The following is an 18,579-nucleotide window of genomic DNA, read 5'->3' on the forward strand; positions in this document are numbered from 1 at the left end:
TCTGCTTTGCGTTCTAGATCTGACGCATAGATCGTCTACCTCTGTAAAACATAATGGGACTAGATAATAGATATACGGTCTGATGTCGGCCTGTCACCATAACAAACTTTTCTGGCTGATAAATTGTCACTGAAATGATTGCGTGAAGTGATAATTTTGCCGTTTTGCATAAAAATGCAAGTACAAAAGTCAAAAATCAATCAACGTTTATTTCTTTCTAGAAGCTCAGACACAACCTGTCACACAGAGCTGCTGCAGCAATGGACAATATGAGAAATATGTGTTTTTTTAAAGATCAAGCGGCCGGGATGATGATCAACACCTCTAAATCTGAGGCCATGGCACCGGTGGATGGGAGAGGTGGGCTTTAGTAAAGCACGTTTGCACATGTACGAGCACGAGCGTGCGCGCGTGTACGAGCGCGAGGCCTACGGCGGTTCTGAGGTCATTTCCTGTGCGCCTGTTGGGACGTAGAAAAAAGAAGGAGGGACCATGCGCGGACATTTCAAACAATGGCGGTGAAAGGTTCACGTTGGTGTGATGCGGAGGTGGAGTGTTTACTGCAGATTTGGTCGATGGAAAGATTCAAAAACAGTCGACAAGACGCACAAAAACTCTGAGGTCTACGGAAAGATCTGGAAACAAAGCCACGCATCGCCATGACGTCATCAATGCGTGTGACGTGTTACGGCGTGATGACGTATAGGCAGCAAGAAGCATTCTCCGAGGCCCAGGTAGTGTGAGTACAAACGGGCCTGGAGGGGGGGACAAGGACCCTAAAGCACGGGGCACGGGACGGAGGCACAGTGGGAGGGCGCCCTTAAAGCTCATCGAGTCGACTAAAACTTGACCAATTCTGGATTCAGACCTTTACCAACGCTGACATTTGAGGGCTACAGTCCATTAAAGACGTCATATATTGGCTGATGTTCCTTTTTTGTACACAAACCGAACATAAAAGAACATTTTTGATAAGAATCCTAGAAATCAGCTTTCCTGGCGGTGGTAGTGACACTTATGGCCCGTTGGTGTGACGCCCTGTTGTGTTGTTTAACTAGCACAAGTGCACTTATACGTCACCATTAGTGTTTGCTGTCAGATGTTGTTATAATCACCACATTTCTCAACATCTAGCCCAGAAACGACGCCACAGGAACTCAGATTGGAGCAGAAGTGCCTTCATTAGTGGGTCACATGATGAATCACTGTGACAGACGGGAACTTAAATTCAACTTTAAGTGCTAGTGTTCAGTGTTTTTCACCCTCATAGGTATTTAACACGTTCTGGTGGCGGGGACAGGCAGGATGTTGGCTGTACGGTCCGTCCCTGTGTGTCATCACGGTTGACCTGCTTCAAAGGTGTTTGATCAAACTTTCATACGTTCTGCTGCTCACATCTCATATTCAGGAGGCTGCAGGCTCTGAACATGAACAACACCACATGTAATAAACAAAAGCAAAGAAGAAAGAGATTCACAACATCAACGAGAAGAAGCTTTCTCCGTCTGTGTCACTGTTATTCAACCAAAGAGCAGCTTCAGCTTTCTCCAGAGCTGATGGCCACTTCACTGACGGTGTCTGCAACATAACAGCGGGTCCGCGGGGTCTTAAAGTCTTCAAAGTTGACACATTATAAAGTATTCAAGCTTCGTCCAAAGAGTTCGACTGCAAAAACTACGAATGCATGTATTTATTTTCCTCCCAGAGACGATTAAAGACAATGACGTGCACGCCCAGCATCACCTGACTCCTGGTCTCAGCAGATCCATCTGAACTCTGGTTTAAAGATCTTTATGAAGGGGTGAAAATCCTGGTTTCTGATTGGATAAACCATCTGTCTGTCACCAACATACGGGCCAAACCAACCAATCAGATGACTGAAGTGTGTGACGTGCTAACAGCGTGGAGGCAAAGCTCAGAAAGGAAACAACATGTGGGTAAAGGAGATTTTCCCTTTGTGTTTAACGTGAATTTACGGATCAAAGGCCCAATTTCAGGAGCCCGGTCCATATTCAACAGAAGGATCCAGAGAACAACGGTCTGTCGTATGGTTGTGATTCCTTGTGATTACGCTGTATAACTATTCAAATAAGGGGATGTGGTTAAAAGCTTGAGAAAGAGGACCCTGAGTGGGGGCGCACGCACACTGTTCCTCCGTGCCGTGCCCCAGCACGTGTCACGGCTAAAGTCTGGTTCCTTTGACCAGTGTGAGTGCAACCGTACCGCGTCTAGGAGCGGCACGCTTGCCGTCCACGGCCCGTTTGGGAGAGGTGGGCTTTAGTAAAGCACGTTTGCACGTGTACGAGCACGAGCGTGCTGCGTGTACGAGCACGAGGCCTACGGCGGTTCTGAGGTCATTTCCTGTGCGCCTGTTGGGACGTAGAAAAAAGAAGGAGGGACCATGCGCGGACATTTCAAACAATGGCGGTGAAAGGTTCACGTTGGTGTGATGCGGAGGTGGAGTGTTTACTGCAGATTTGGTCGATGAAAAGATTCAAAAACAGTCGACAAGACGCACAAAAACTCTGAGGTCTACGGAAAGATCTGGAAACAAAGCCACGCATCGCCATGACGTCATCAATGCGTGTGACGTGTTACGGCGTGATGACGTATAGGCAGCAAGAAGCATTCTCCGAGGCCCAGGTAGTGTGAGTACAAACGGGCCTGGAGGGGGGGACAAGGACCCTAAAGCACGGGGCACGGGACGGAGGCACAGTGGGAGGGCGCCCTGAGAGTCCGTGCGTGTGTGTGATCATGAATAAATGTGTGTAAACATCAGGAGAATAATACATCAACAACAACAGGAGATCGTTCCACACTTACCTCCAAACGCCGGCCTCATGGTGAAGTCATGGTCGTCCACTTTGAGCAGATGCTCCGTCTTGGTTTTGCGAGACTTGGTCACATCCGGAGGTTTCTTCGCCAAAGAGCTGAGGGAGGAAGAGACGTAGCGTCAGAGGGAGGGCGGCTGATGAACACGGGCTCGGTTTGGAAAAGATAAAAACGCACCAACATCAGAGAATACTGATTCAATCTGCTGCGACGACTGGGAACAAGCACGGCATGCGTCGTGTTTTTCATTCATTAACCATCTGTTTTTGTGTTCCAGGTCATTAGAAACCACATTAAAGTTGTTTTATCACAACATTTGCATCCAAAACTTCCAAAATGTCAGCAGCTGAAACTCTCACAGAACAGCGTGAAGGGCTATCGATGCACGCTCTCCAGCCGCTGCCGTGCACGCACGTGTGTAACCGCGTGACCACGTAGAGACACAAATGACAGGGCATCGTGTGGGTAAGATAAACACACGGGTGCACTGGTCGAAATGTTCTGGTCCTAAATGCCAATTTTGTAAAGTCTAACCTGCAGATACCGATTTTTTTCTCCCCTTACAACTTTAATTCACAGCAAACAGAAACATTTTTGGAGCTTTTCTTTCTTTTATTGAACCAAACATTAAAACACAATAATATGAATATTGTTAAAACTCACTGTCATGAACGGTTCAGGGATAAACACAGTGAACCGGACCCAAGTGCGCACACACACACACACACACACACACACACACACACACACACACACACACACACACACACACACACACACACACACACACACACACACACACACACACACACACACACACACACACACACACACACACACACAGAGAACAGTTTAAACAAATATTGAATTAACAAAGAAAACTGTCAGAGCCGGGGCAGGAAGGAGGACTCAGATGCGGAGGTTCGCGGATCAACACTGAATTTATTAACTTGACACAGAACAAAAGCCGTCTGCACAGGAGGAGAAAGGGAAACGTTAACAAATAAATCTCAAATAAAGTTGCTCTGTACGGGAGGGACAAACAAAGACACAAGAGAATTCAAAAAGGTGAAACTTACTTGGACAAAACAAGGAGTACAAACACCTGAACGTGGAAACAAAGAACTCAAGGGCACGAACAAGACTGTGGGAAAACCCTGGATACATTCGACGCAGGGTACGAAAATAATCTGGCAACGGGACAAAGGGGAAGACACAGACTTTACCAAACTATTCCACTTTAACCGAACAGTCACTGTCAGGCCCAGGCAGGGAAGAGGACTCAGATGCGGAGGTTTGCGGATCAACACTGAATTTATTAACTTGACGTCAGGAACGTGGCGCAGAGCAAAAGCCATAAACAACAAATCGCTCTGCACAGGATGAACAAAACAAAAGTCGTCAGTAATAACCCAAAGTACCAAATCAAAAGGCTCCAACCAGGAAGAACAAACAAAAGGTGACAAGGGAATTAAGAAGGTTAAACTTACTACGGTCAGACAAGGAATACAAACACCTGAACGTGGAAACAAAGAACTCAAGAGCACGAACAAGACTGTAGAACAAACGCTGGAAACATTCGACACAAGGTACGAAATAATCTGGCAACGGGACAAAGAGGGATGACACAGACTCTTTACCAAACTATTCCACTTTAACAGAACAGTCATTGTCAGGCCCAGGCATGGAAGAGGACTCAGATGCGGAGGTTCGCGGATCAACACTGAATTTATTAACTTGACGACAGGAACGTGGCGCAGAGCAAAAGCCGTCTGCACAGGAGGAACAAAACAAAAGTCGTCAGTAATAACCCAAAGTACCAAATCAAAAGGCTCCAACCAGGAAGAACAAACAAAAGGAGACAAGAGGATTCAAAAACGGAAAACTTACTTGGACAAAAACGGGGAATACAAACACCTGAACGTGGAAACAAAGAACTCGAAAGCACGAACAAGACTGTGGGAAAACGCCGGATACATTTGACACAAGGTACGAAATCATCTGGCAACGGGACAAGAGGGATGACACAGACTTTACCAAACTATTCCACTTTAATTGAACGCAGTCATTGTCAGAGCCGGGGCAGGAAGGAGGACTCAGATGCGGAGGTTCGCGGATCAACACTGAATTTATTAACTTGACATCAGGAACGTGGCGCAGAGCAAAAGCCACAAACAACAAATCGCTCCGCACAGGAGGAACAAAACAAAAGTCGTCAGTTTAAAACCAAAGTACCAAATAAAGTTGCTCTGTACGGGAGGAACAAACAAAGTCACAAGAGAATTCAAAAAGGTGAAACTTACTGTGACAAAACAAGGAATACAAACACCTGAACATGGAAACAAAGAACTTAAGAGCACGAACAAGACTGTGGAAAACGCTGGAAACATTCGACACAAGGTACGAAATCATCTGGCAACGGGACAAGAGGGAAGACATGGACTCTATACACATGAAGGGAACCACAGGTGGGAACAATCATGGATCAGGGGAGGATGTCAGACCGGTGACACAAGAGGAAGAGCAAGTGACCTGGAACCAGAGGAGAGTAACCTTTCAAAATAAAACAGGAAATACACAAGACAGAAACCCCAGAGACAGGACAGACCTCACCGCAGCGTGACAGTCATCGAGAATGTCATTAACGGTGCGGGGAATAACGCGATGAATCGGACCCAAATGCAGACGAGGACACAAAGAACGCAAGGGAATCCAAAAACAAGACGTGGCGAGACGGTTGAGGGTGGACATGAACGGGATCACGGGAAACTAAAACGAAAGGGAACAAAGAAACAAATCTACAAGCAGCGAAAATAGCATGAAACAAAGTACGGGAGCCAACGGTCTGGCGCCGAATGTGTCCCACATCCGGGTCTTTATGCTGCAACCGCTGATTAGGGGATCGACCACAGCTGGGCGGGACCGAGCCTACCGGACAACGTAACAGAGGGGAAGACACATGCAGGGAAACACAGACAGGGGGAGACGGTCTGACAGGACAGGGATCCTGACAATCATCTCATCTTCAGCCTCTGGTCCTGGATCAGGTCTCAGGGGCAGCAGCTCCAGCAGGGGACCCCAAACTTCCCTTTCCCGGGCCACATTAACCAGCTCTAACTGGGGGATCCTGAGGCGTTCCCAGGCCAGTGTGGAGATCTAATCTCTCCACCTGGTCCTGGGTCTTCCCCGAGGCCTCCTCCCAGCTGGACGTGCCTGGAACACCTCCCTAGGGAGGCGCCCAGGGTTCATCCTTACCAGATGATCCTGAACCACCTCAACTGGCTCCTTTCAACACAAAGGAGCAGCGGCTCTACTCCGAGTTCCTCACGGATGCTGAACTTCTCCCCCTCTCTCTAAGGGAGACTCCAGACCCCCTCCTGAGGAAACACATTTCACACGCTTGGACCTGGACCTGGTTCTTTGGGTCCTGACCTGGACCTGGTTCTTTGGGTCCTGACCCTGGTTCGGTGCTGATCACAGAAAAAAAACAACTGGAGATGGGAGGCAAGCAGTCCTCCAACCCTCCAAAAATTCTGATTATATGCAACAAATGTGCAATAACAGTGGCAGACTTAGCAATTTTGGGGCCTAAGGTGAAGATAGCCAGGGGCCCCCTTCATCCGTTGTTTTAAGATTTCATTTTATGGCATTAAAACAAAAAGTTACAGAACACTGAACACAAGATGTGTGTATTCACTCCATGGACTGAGAGAAAGGAGAGGAACGCCATTCAAACGCACGCCCACATGGCTACGCTGCTCCTTGATGCTAACATCACTTTCATCTGCACTTAGCTGGAACGGCTAACGCTAACGGCTAACGCTAACTGTCAGTCAAACTCCTCTAATCCTTGTTTTGATGCTGTGATTTTCTGGAGGGGACGGGTTCAAACAGGCTCAAACAGACTCCGGTCTCCTGGAGCTACTCGGCCGGGTCTGACCAACCTGGCAACCCCACTGCTGGACTTCTTTTTTGTTAATGAGGCGACGATCTTGAGACACTAGATGGAGCCGTTCTGATCATTCTCCATTATCAACCTTTAAAATAACATGTTCCCTTCACAGACGAGCGGGTCCACACTGAGCACACGTGACAGGCGTGAAAGAGTCTTGAGACGCAGCTGCTTTAACACCGTCCTGCATCACTGGCGTGTCGGTGGCTCAGTGATGGTCCGGGGAGGCTCGGAGGGTCCCACAGACCTCCTGATCACGGACCACGGCACCCTGACCGCTGTAAGGGACCAGATCGGACCTGACTGTGGTGCAGAGCTCCTCGGCGCCTCCTCCTGCAGGACGACACATCGGGAGCCGGCCCAGACGCTGTCAGGAGTGCACACACACCTGACCCCACTAGCGAGTGCGTATGCGGTTGCCGTAGTAACGCCAGATGTTAATAACAGGAAGAGGATGCGTCGCCGTCCTGGTGAATAAAAATAATAATATCTTTCTCTAATTCATCTATAAACTCATCTTTAAACCTGTTTGAGTACAGAGAAGTTTATTCACCACTTTGAAATGTATTGGCTTCAAGACACACACACACACACACGCACACGCACACACACAACAAGGTGTGAATCCTCTAAAAAACACAGGAGCCCAGGGGCCCCCGACCCCCTTGATCCGCCCCTTGCACGCTGCAGGGGTGCTTCTCAGGGCCACACACACTCTCCACATTCTCTGACCTTTACACACAAGTGCACTTCATGAATGAAACAGCTACACACACACACACACACACACACACACACACAGCACACACACACGCACACACACACGATGCGTTGGATCAGAATGTGATTTAAATTCTTGACTCTGGTTTTCGCTGTGGTTTTGAATCCGGCCCTCGGTGCGTTGATGGTTTTGATTGACAGCTGTTGCATCAATGTGTTCATCGAGATCTGACGTGTGATTTAAGAGTTCCTCCCTTAACAACATCGAACCGTGTATGTTCAGGCAGCTGGACACAGCGTGCACCAAAGTGGAAAACCCTCCTTTTCTGTAATAACGACAGGAGCTTATTTGAAATCGCCCGTGTTGTGTCCGCCTTTGTTCTCCACCCTTCGAGGTTCTGAGGCTTCGTGTCAACGTCATAATCGACGCAGCCACCAGAGGTCTGTGTGTGTGGGGGGGACGAACGCTGCTCGTTTGAAGCATTAGAACGAATGACGGATGCTTCTGTGGAGAGGACCGTCTGTGACCGTCCGAGTGTCTCACTGAAGCTCACACTCCTCCTGATGAGCAGCTCATCCGGGCAGCTTCACCCTCATCAGTGTGTGAGTGTGTGAGAGCGCTGGTGTGGCTGCAGTCCGTCGTCCACTTTACAACATTTCCACAAATCAATCAACACATTTGGTACGAATCTTGCTCCAGTGCACGTTAACACACACAAACTTCTGCATGCATTAACAGGATCATTATGAATGAATGCCGTAGAGATCAAATTCTGACACACCTTCATTTATTTTCCACCAAAACATTAAAGAAAAATATTATTTCACCACTAAAATAACACTGAAAGTTCTTTTATAGACTTGTCTCTACACTTTTGACACATCTTTACTTCATAATGCATCTTTTATGTGCAGGAGATTGGGCTGAATATGAGCCTCTGATTGACTGAACATGAATTTTACTGGTAAAAACCAAAATGCATTTAATTTGAAATGATCAGGAGCTCCACTTCTCTGGTGCATCTTAAAGAAGGTCCCCGTTACTCAGCCGTCACGCAGAGAGCTGTCAAATTGACCCCACATTCTGCAGAATCCGTTTAATTTTGCATTTTCTGGTTATTTAAATGATCCCACTTACGTGCCGTGCTTTTGGGTCTCCACGGTTCCGGTCCATCTCCGCACCCGGTGCCCGTGCTTACGGCATTCACCGGTGACGACCAGGCATAGGAGTAAAACGAGAGGTTTGGTCAAATAAGGCATCTTGACAGCGCAAATCCACAGGTGAGTCCCTTGAAAGCCCCTCTCAGTCGGTTCATTCCAGCAGGGTCGAGCCGGCGGCGCATGGTTCTCAGCAGAGGATGGATGCGTCCTCAGTCATGGCATCAGACTCTCTGCTGCACGAGGCTGCAGGAGAGGAGTGTGTTTGTGTGTGTGATGCTCCACTGTCTGCACTTATCCTCACACACGAGAGAGAGGGAGAGGAGGGAGGGAGGGAGAGAGAGAGGATGAACATCTGTAGCCTACATGCTCTGGAGACACACACACACACACACACACACACACACACACACACACACACACACACACACACACACACACACACACACACACACACACACACACACACACACACACACACACACACACACACACACACACACACACACACACACACACACACACACACACACACACACACACACACACACACACACACACAGGGATTATTTTGCAGCCTGGCATGACACAACAAGAGAGGGAGATTATTCCTCCCTCTTGTAAATAAAAACCTCATCATAGGAATCACGTTTCACTTAACGCAGGGACACGGCGGAGCAATTTAAAGACGACCCCCGTTTTCGTCTGGTACACGGCCGGAGCGGGCGTTTACGGGGCCCTGAGCCGACTCATCCACCATTATCTGAATTCATGTTCAGACTTCTCCCCATATGGCTGCTGTTGGTTTGATTCCTGGCTCCTCTAACAGTCAGTGTCCTTGAGCAAAACACTTAAGCCCCGAGCTACACGTCCCACATGAGCATGCGTGGCGGCTGCCTCGCTGACACTTAAACAGAGGGGGGTTCTACGGAGGGCGCGGATCATCCCCAGGGTGTCTTTGGATCATCTGGATCGACAAAAACGAAACTCGCAATCAGAGTTAAACGGTTCCACAAAGCTCACTTTAGAGTTAATTGGTCATGCCAGGGTTTCGGCTTGAGGGTACACTCCCACTGTTCCTCCGTCCCGTGCCCCAGCACGTTTCACGGCTAAAGTCTGGTTCCTTTGACCAGTGTGAGTGCAACCGTACCACGTCTAGGAGCGGCACGCTTGTCGTCCACGGCCCGTTTGGGAGAGGTGGGCTTTAGTAAAGCACGTTTGCACGTGTACGAGCACGAGCGTGCGCACGTGTACGAGCACGAGGCCTACGGCGGTTCTGAGGTCATTCTATGTGCGCCTGTTGGGACGTAGAAAAAAGAAGGAGGGACCATGCGCGGGAGGTGTCTGAGGTAAAGGCGTTTGAGGTAAAGGTGTTTGCGGTAAAGGTGTCTGCAGTAAAGGTGTTTGAGGTAAAGGTGTGTTGAGGTAAAGGCGTTTGAGGTAAAGGCGTTTGAGGTAAAGGCGTTTGAGGTAAAGGCGTTTGAGGTAAAGGTGTTTGAGGTAAAGGTGTTTGAGGTAAAGGCGTTTGCGGTAAAGGCGTTTGAGGTAAAGGTGTTTGAGGTAAAGGTGTTTGAGGTAAAGGTGTTTGAGGTAAAGGTGTGTTGAGGTAAAGGTGTTTGCGGTAAAGGTGTGTTGAGGTAAAGGTGTTTGAGGTAAAGGTGTGTGAGGTAAAGGCGTTTGAGGTAAAGGCGTTTGAGGTAAAGGCGTTTGAGGTAAAGGTGTTTGAGGTAAAGGCGTTTGAGGTAAAGGCGTTTGAGGTAAAGGTGTTTGAGGTAAAGGTGTGTGAGGTAAAGGCGTTTGCCGTAAAGGTGTTTGCGGTAAAGGTGTTTGAGGTAAAGGTGTCTGCGGTAAAGGTAATTGCGGTGTTCAGCAGTGTTGCAGCTTTTGGATAAACACTGTTCTCAAGTCTGTTAGTCCAAGCTTTTAGAGACCTGACACGTCGGCAACTCAAACGATCACTCGATGGAATATTCGGTAGAATATTAAATTACATAAAGATGAAATAGCTGCAGCCCCAGTTACTCACAGAGGCTTTATTGCACTTAAAGAGGCTGTAACGTTTCATGTTGAGTGTTAAAAAGAGCATTAAAGAGTCAGAGCCGTTACACTGACGCTCAGAGATCAGAACTGAAGACAAAGACGCCACTTAGTGAAATATCACACGCTCACAGCACAGAACAGACACAGACACAGACAGAGACAGACGCCGCGGCCCAGAGAGGACAGGGCGTGTTGTCACTGTGACCACGGAGCTGCAGAGATGGAATCACACTTCTGAACACGAAGCCACGACGTTGGAAGCATGAGGGGGGAAATCTTCACGCGTTTTGAAAAGAATTGCCCCAATTTCTAAGAGAAAGAGGGAAATTAGCCGTCACTCTGGGAGAAAAGACAGAAAGTGCAGAGCCGGCTGATAAAAATATATATATATATAAACTGTAGCGCCATTAGCCTGATTGAAAGAACACACTATGGGCGCACTCCCACTGTGCCTCCGTACCGTGCCCCAGCACGTTTCACGGCTAAAGTCTGGTTCCTTTGACCAGAGTGAGTGCAACCGTACCACGTCTAGGAGCTGAGTTGGGCTTTTGTAAAGCATGTTTGCACGTGTACGAGCATGAGGCCTACGGCGGTTAAAACATTCTGAACATTACTTATATATAACACAAATATGCATCATATGCATCTATTTCTCTATTATAAGCTACAGAAGTGGCAATTTAGCTTTACCAGCTACCCCATTAGCATGCCCATTGCAGGTAATACCTGAGTTAGCTTAGCGGCACTAGCCTAGCCGCGATCACCATTAGCATTCTTTTTACAGTTACTTTTCAAAGGTCACAGTGATACAGTAGGAACCACGGGCGGTTTAAAACATTAACAAACAGTTTCAAACGCGCCCCCTCCTCCTACTTCCTGGTTAATCCATCTAACGTCTTTTCTGTCACTGGAAAAAGTGAAATATTCCCAAAGAGGCTCAGCAGACAATTCTAACACGGGGCTCAATGAGAAACTGCTCTGTTATGAAACCTGCCCCTAGTGGACACTCAGAGAACTGACGCTGACGGAGCCTCCTGATTGGATCAAACAGGAAGTGTGTGTTTGATGGGGGCTTGGTTGAGACGTGTGGCCTCACCATGTCATGACACCTCGGAGGTTTGTTGTTGGAGGCGGGGGTGTGTTTTGGAAACCTTCATGTGGCCTTATTTTGTTTATGGTTTGCATCATTAATGTTCAAATAGAAGCTCGGCTCTCGTCCCCATCTCCACACTGCCGTGTCATTGGTCAAGTAGAGTATTATTATTCAGGCTCAGGGGAAAATGCCCGGGGTTGTTTGTATTTCTTTAAACCAATCGCAGTCGTCCTGGGCTGAGCGCGCACCGTGAGTACACGCTCGCAGAATAGATGGAGGGCCTGACATCTGAGCACGTGCGAAACACCTCCTAGAAATAAATTAAGCTAGTACGTTTTGTCCAGCGCTCGTGTTTCTTTAATAATCATGTTGAATAAAAGAAACAGTGACGATGATAAAAAGACAAAGAACAAAAGAAAGGCAGGGAACAGGATATGACACCAGAGATCCAATCACACCACGGTCTAATGAAGTTCAGGGTGCAGCGTATATTTAGATTTCCTTTGTTCAGGTCGGTCACGTCTCTCAGTTCTGACGCAGCTGAGTTTGCTCGGATTGGGTCAATTTAGTTCCTGTTCCTTTTCCTTTTCTCATTTTGTGTGTAGATAAAAACCCACACTCACAAATATCTTAGTTTTCCTTCAGCAACGTCAACACTTATTTATGTCCTTGGTGTCATACGACTCATTCTCATGTGTAATACATGTTTATTTAGATTTTTAGATCATGTTCACTGACGGATACATCAGCAAACGTGTGTCAGAAAATGGGTTTCCTGCTCCAGGGGCCTCGTGTGTAAAGCTCCTGCTGCACAAAAACCATGCGTAGACGCAGAAATGTGCGGTGAAACGTTGGTGTTCATAGAAACATGATTTGCGGAGAAGCGTGAACACATCTGACCGCACCTGAATGTACCTGAATGTACCTGAACGCTCCTGAACACATCTGACTGCACCTGAACGCACCTGACTAAACCTGAACACACCTGAACGCACCTGACTACACCTGAACACACCTGACTGCACCTGAACTACACCTGAACACACCTGAACTACACCTGAACGCACCTGACTACACCTGAACACACCTGACTGCACCTGAACTACACCTGAACGCACCTGACTGCACCTGAACTACACCTGAACACACCTGAACTACACCTGAACGCACCTGACTGCACCGGAACAAAACTGACTGCACCTGAACACACCTGACTGCACCTGAACACACCTGAACACACCTGACTACACCTGAACGCACCTGAACACACCTGACTACCCCTGAACGCACCTGACTACACCGGAACAAAACTGACTGCACCTAAACTACACCTTAACGCACCTGAACTACACCTTAACACACCTGACTGGACCTGAACGCACCTGACTACACCTGACTGCACCTCAACACACCTGACTGCACCTGAACAAAACTGACTGCACCTGAACACACCTGACTGCACCTGAACACACCTGACTGCACCGGAACACAACTGACTGCACCTAAACTACACCTTAACGCACCTGAACTACACCTTAACACACCTGACTGCACCTGAACGCACCTGACTACACCTGACTGCACCTCAACACACCTGACTGCACCTGACTACACCTGAACACACCTGAACACACCTGAACTACACCTGACTGCACCTGAACACACCTTAACGCACCTGAACACACCTGACTGCACCTGACTACACCTGACTACACCTGACTGCACCTCAACACACCTGACTGCACCTGAACACACCTGACTACACCTTTAACGCACCTGCATTACACCTGAATGCACCTGAACACACCTGACTATACCAATGCACACCTGAACGCACCTGAACACACCTGAACACATCTGACTACACCTGAACGCACCTGAACACACCTCACTAAACCTGAATGCACCTGAACACACCTGACTGCACCTGAACACACCTGACCACACCTGACCGCACCTGAACACACCTGACTGCACCTGAACCCACCTGAACGCACCTGAACACACCTGACTGCACCTGAACACACCTGACTGCACCTCAACACACCTGACTGCACCGGAACACACCTGACTGCACCTCAACACACCTGACTGCAGCTGAACACACCTGAACTACACCTGAACGCACCTGCATTACACCTGAACACACCTGAACTACACCTTATCACACCTGACTGCACCTGAATGCACCCTGCAGGTGGGACTTTATCAGTATCTATAAAGGAAAGATTGGATGCAAATGTGCGGCGCGCAGTTTTAGAAATCTCAAATGTTTCGCGCAGCACATTCATGATTTTGAGTGAACGCAATGTTCTTCTTCATTCTTCATAGAGTTTTATAAATGCATCATCACCAGGTACGCATGGAGCTGTGATGGTGCAGGCGAGTCCATCCGTAGATGCCTGTTCTTATCCAGAGTGATGCATCACATAAAAAGAGAGTGGCGTGTACGTCTCGTCCTGACCCATTCATGATGGAGGAGCCAGATTGGGCGAGGAAATGAGTACTTTGAGCTTTTTCAAGTTGCCCACCATCAAAGTGCATGTGGAGTGGAGGAGGCCGTCATCTGTGCTTGTAGCAGCGGTGCTGCGTTCCCCCGTGGAGACCCCTGCGAGCTCACTCATTTTCCTTTTCAAGTGCATTCAATAATGTCCACGGCGGTCTGCACTCATCCAATTCTGAAAGCTTTCAGGAGCACAAACTGGAGGCTGTTAGACTCGTCACTGACAGACACTTAGAAGCTGTTTCCTCAGCTTGTGAACATCATTTACATTATTATTGGGTGGCAATGATGAATTACGTCAGGACATTTATCGAACCCCGCCGGGTGAATGTGGATGTGCAGCAGTGGGACAGCAACAGAATATTATATATTAAACTGAAATAGGAAATTTATACACAATGTAAAGTGACAATAGTGTGATTAATAACAGCAGTGTAGTGAACAGTGTACACCGGACTGATGAGAGATGGTCTGAGAGAAACTAGGTGGGCACCTGGACATGACGCGCATTACACTGCACACTGTGGAGGGGATTGAAACTGGGGAGGGGGGCGCTATTAACTGTTACACCGCCTGTGACGAGCTCGCTTCCTCAACAGCAGGAGAGGGTCGTGCCTCAGACCAGCCCACTTTCCTTCACTACGTATTTTACTGCAGATATACGTTTGAATAAGTGTCTTCTAACTATTCAAGATCTACTTCTGGAGAACCAATGCACGCTCAGGGAATCCGCGTAGAACGTACGGCCTCAGACAGGGGCGCTCTTCATGAGGTAAAGGTTTGAATCCCTGTAGACCGTACGGCCACAGACAGGGGCGCTCTTCATGAGGTAAAGGTTTGAATCCATGTAGACCGTACGGCCTCAGACAGTGGCGCTCTTCATGAGGTAAAGGTTTGAATCCCTGTAGACCGTACGGCCTCAGACAGGGGCGCTCTTCACGAGGTAAAGGTTTGAATCCGCGTAGACCGTACGGCCTCAGACAGGGGCGCTCTTCACGAGGTAAAGGTTGAATCCGCGTAGACCGTACGGCCTCAGACAGGGGCGCTCTTCATGAGGTAAAGGTTTGAATCCATGTAGACCGTACGGCCTCAGACAGGGGCGCTCTTCATGAGGTAAAGGTTTGAATCCCTGTAGACCGTACGGCCTCAGACAGGGGCGCTCTTCATGAGGTAAAGGTTTGAATCCCTGTAGACCGTACGGCCTCAGACAGGGGCGCTCTTCATGAGGTAAAGGTTTGAATCCACGTAGACCGTACGGCCTCAGACAGGGGCGCTCTTCATGAGGTAAAGGTTTGAATCCCTGTAGACCGTACGGCCTCAGACAGGGGCGCTCTTCATGAGGTAACGGTTTGAATCCCTGTAGACCGTACAGCCTCAGACAGGGGCGCTCTTCATGAGGTAAAGGTTTGAATCCCTGTAGACCGTACGGCCACAGACAGGGGCGCTCTTCATGAGGTAAAGGTTTGAATCCATGTAGACCGTACGGCCTCAGACAGTGGCGCTCTTCATGAGGTAAAGGTTTGAATCCCTGTAGACCGTACGGCCTCAGACAGGGGCGCTCTTCACGAGGTAAAGGTTTGAATCCGCGTAGACCGTACGGCCTCAGACAGGGGCGCTCTTCACGAGGTAAAGGTTGAATCCGCGTAGACCGTACGGCCTCAGACAGGGGCGCTCTTCATGAGGTAAAGGTTTGAATCCATGTAGACCGTACGGCCTCAGACAGGGGCGCTCTTCATGAGGTAAAGGTTTGAATCCCTGTAGACCGTACGGCCTCAGACAGGGGCGCTCTTCATGAGGTAAAGGTTTGAATCCCTGTAGACCGTACGGCCTCAGACAGGGGCGCTCTTCATGAGGTAAAGGTTTGAATCCACGTAGACCGTACGGCCTCAGACAGGGGCGCTCTTCATGAGGTAAAGGTTTGAATCTACGTAGACCGTACGGCCTCAGACAGGGGCGCTCTTCATGAGGTAAAAGTTTGAATCCACGTAGACCGTACGGCCTCAGACAGGGGCGCTCTTCATGAGGTAAAGGTTTGAATCCACGTAGACCGTACGGCCTCAGACAGGGGCGCTCTTCATGAGGTAAAGGTTTGAATCCATGTAGACAGTACGGCCTCAGACAGGGGCGCTCTTCATGAGGTAAAGGTTTGAATCCCTGTAGACCGTACGGCCTCAGACAGGGGCGCTCCTCATGAGGTAAAGGTTTGAATCCACGTAGACCGTACGGCCTCAGACAGGGGCGCTCTTCATGTAGTAAAGGTTTGAATCCATGTAGACCGTACGGCCTCAGACAGGGGCGCTCTTCATGAGGTCACGGTTTGAATCCCTGTAGACCGTACGGCCTCAGACAGGGGCGCTCTTCATGAGGTAAAGGTTTGAATCCCTGTAGACCGTACGGCCTCAGACAGGGGCGCTCTTCATTAGGTAAAGGTTTGAATCCGCGTAGACCGTACGGCCTCAGACAGGGGCGCTCTTCATGAGGTAAAGGTTTGAATCCCTGTAGACCGTACGGCCTCAGACAGGGGCGCTCTTCATGAGGTAACGGTTTGAATCCGCGTAGACCGTAGGGCCTCAGACAGGGGCGCTCCTCATGAGGTAAAGGTTTGAATCCATGTAGACCGTACGGCCTCAGACAGGGGCGCTCTTCATGAGGTAAAGGTTTGAATCCATGTAGACCGTACGGCCTCAGACAGGGGCGCTCTTCATGAGGTAAAGGTTTGAATCCACGTAGACCGTACGGCCTCAGACAGGGGCGCTCTTCATGAGGTAAAGGTTTGAATCCACGTAGACCGTACGGCCTCAGACAGGGGCGCTCTTCATGAGGTAAAGATTTGAATCCATGTAGACCGTACGGCCTCAGACAGGGGCGCTCTTCATGAGGTAAAGGTTTGAGTCCGCGTAGACCGTACGGCCTCAGACGGGGGCGCTCTTCATGAGGTAAAGGTTTGAATCCACGTAGACCGTACGGCCTCAGACAGGGGCGCTCTTCATGAGGTAAAGGTTTGAATCCACGTAGACCGTACGGCCTCAGACAGGGGCGCTCTTCATGAGGTAAAGGTTTGAATCCCTGTAGACCGTTAGGCCTCAGACGGGGACGCTCTTCATGAGGTAAAGGTTTGAATCCGCGTAGACCGTACGGCCTCAGACAGGGGCGCTCTTCATGAGGTAAAGGTTTGAATCCCTGTAGACCGTACGGCCTCAGACAGGGGCGCTCTTCATGAGGTAAAGGTTTGAATCCACGTAGACCGTACGGCCTCAGACAGGAGCGCTCTTCATGAGGTAAAGGTTTGAATCCGCGTAGACCATACGGCCTCAGAAAGGGGCGCTCTTCATGAGGTAAAGGTTTGAATCCGCGTAGACCGTACGGCCTCAGACAGGGGCGCTCTTTATGAGGTAAAGGTTTGAATCCCTGTAGACCGTACGGCCTCAGACAGGGGCGCTCTCCATGAGGTAAAGGTTTGCATCCACGTAGACCGTACGGCCTCAGACAGGGGCGCTCTTCATGAGGTAAAGGTTTGAATCCATGTAGACCGTACGGCCTCAGACGGGGGCGCTCTTCATGAGGTAAAGGTTTGAATCCGCGTAGACCGTACGGCCTCAGACAGGGGCGCTCTTCATGAGGTAAAGGTTTGAATCCATGTAGACCGTACGGCCTCAGACAGGGGCGCTCTTCATGAGGTAAAGGTTTGAATCCGCGTAGACCGTACGGCCTCAGACAGGGGCGCTCTTCATGAGGTAAAGGTTTGAATCCATGTAGACCGTACGGCCTCAGACAGGGGCGCTCTTCATGAGGTAAAGGTTTGAATCCATGTAGACCGTACGGCCTCAGACAGGGGCGCTCTTCATGAGGTAAAGGTTTGAGTCCGCGTAGACCGTACGGCCTCAGACAGGGGTGATCTTCATGAGGTAAAGGTTTGAATCCCTGTAGACCGTACGGCCTCAGACAGGGGCGCTCTTCATGAGGTAAAAGTTTGAATCCACGTAGACCGTAGGGCCTCAGACAGTGGCGCTCTTCATGAGGTAAAGGTTTGAATCCCTGTAGACCGTACGGCCTCAGACAGGGGCGCTCTTCATGAGGTAAAGGTTTGAATCCAAGTAGACCGTACGGCCTCAGACAGGGGCGCTCTTCATGAGGTAAAGGTTTGAATCCACGTAGACCGTACGGCCTCAGACAGGGGCGCTCTTCATGAGGTAAAGGTTTGAATCCCTGTAGACCGTTAGGCCTCAGACGGGGACGCTCTTCATGAGGTAAAGGTTTGAATCTGCGTAGACCGTACGGCCT

At 49.3% G+C, this 18,579-nt stretch overlaps 1 protein-coding gene across 1 annotated transcript in view; it reads right to left on the reverse strand.

The window, feature by feature from the left end:
- Positions 1-8,770, reverse strand: part of gabrr2a (gamma-aminobutyric acid type A receptor subunit rho2a) — a gene marked incomplete at its 3' end in the record, with an annotated part of 43,132 nt that extends 34,362 nt beyond the window's left edge. The window contains exons 1-2 of the mRNA XM_083924467.1: positions 8,643-8,770; positions 2,824-2,930 (exon numbers count right to left, since the gene is read on the reverse strand). Of these exons, the coding sequence (XP_083780593.1) occupies positions 2,824-2,930; positions 8,643-8,764 (229 nt within the window). The 5' untranslated portion in view covers positions 8,765-8,770. The remainder of the gene's footprint in view (positions 1-2,823; positions 2,931-8,642) is intronic.
- Between the last annotated feature and the right edge of the window lie 9,809 nt (positions 8,771-18,579).

This window comes from Echiichthys vipera, assembly GCF_963691815.1.
Source record: "Echiichthys vipera genome assembly, chromosome: 12".
Classification (NCBI taxonomy): Eukaryota; Metazoa; Chordata; class Actinopteri; order Perciformes; family Trachinidae; genus Echiichthys; species Echiichthys vipera.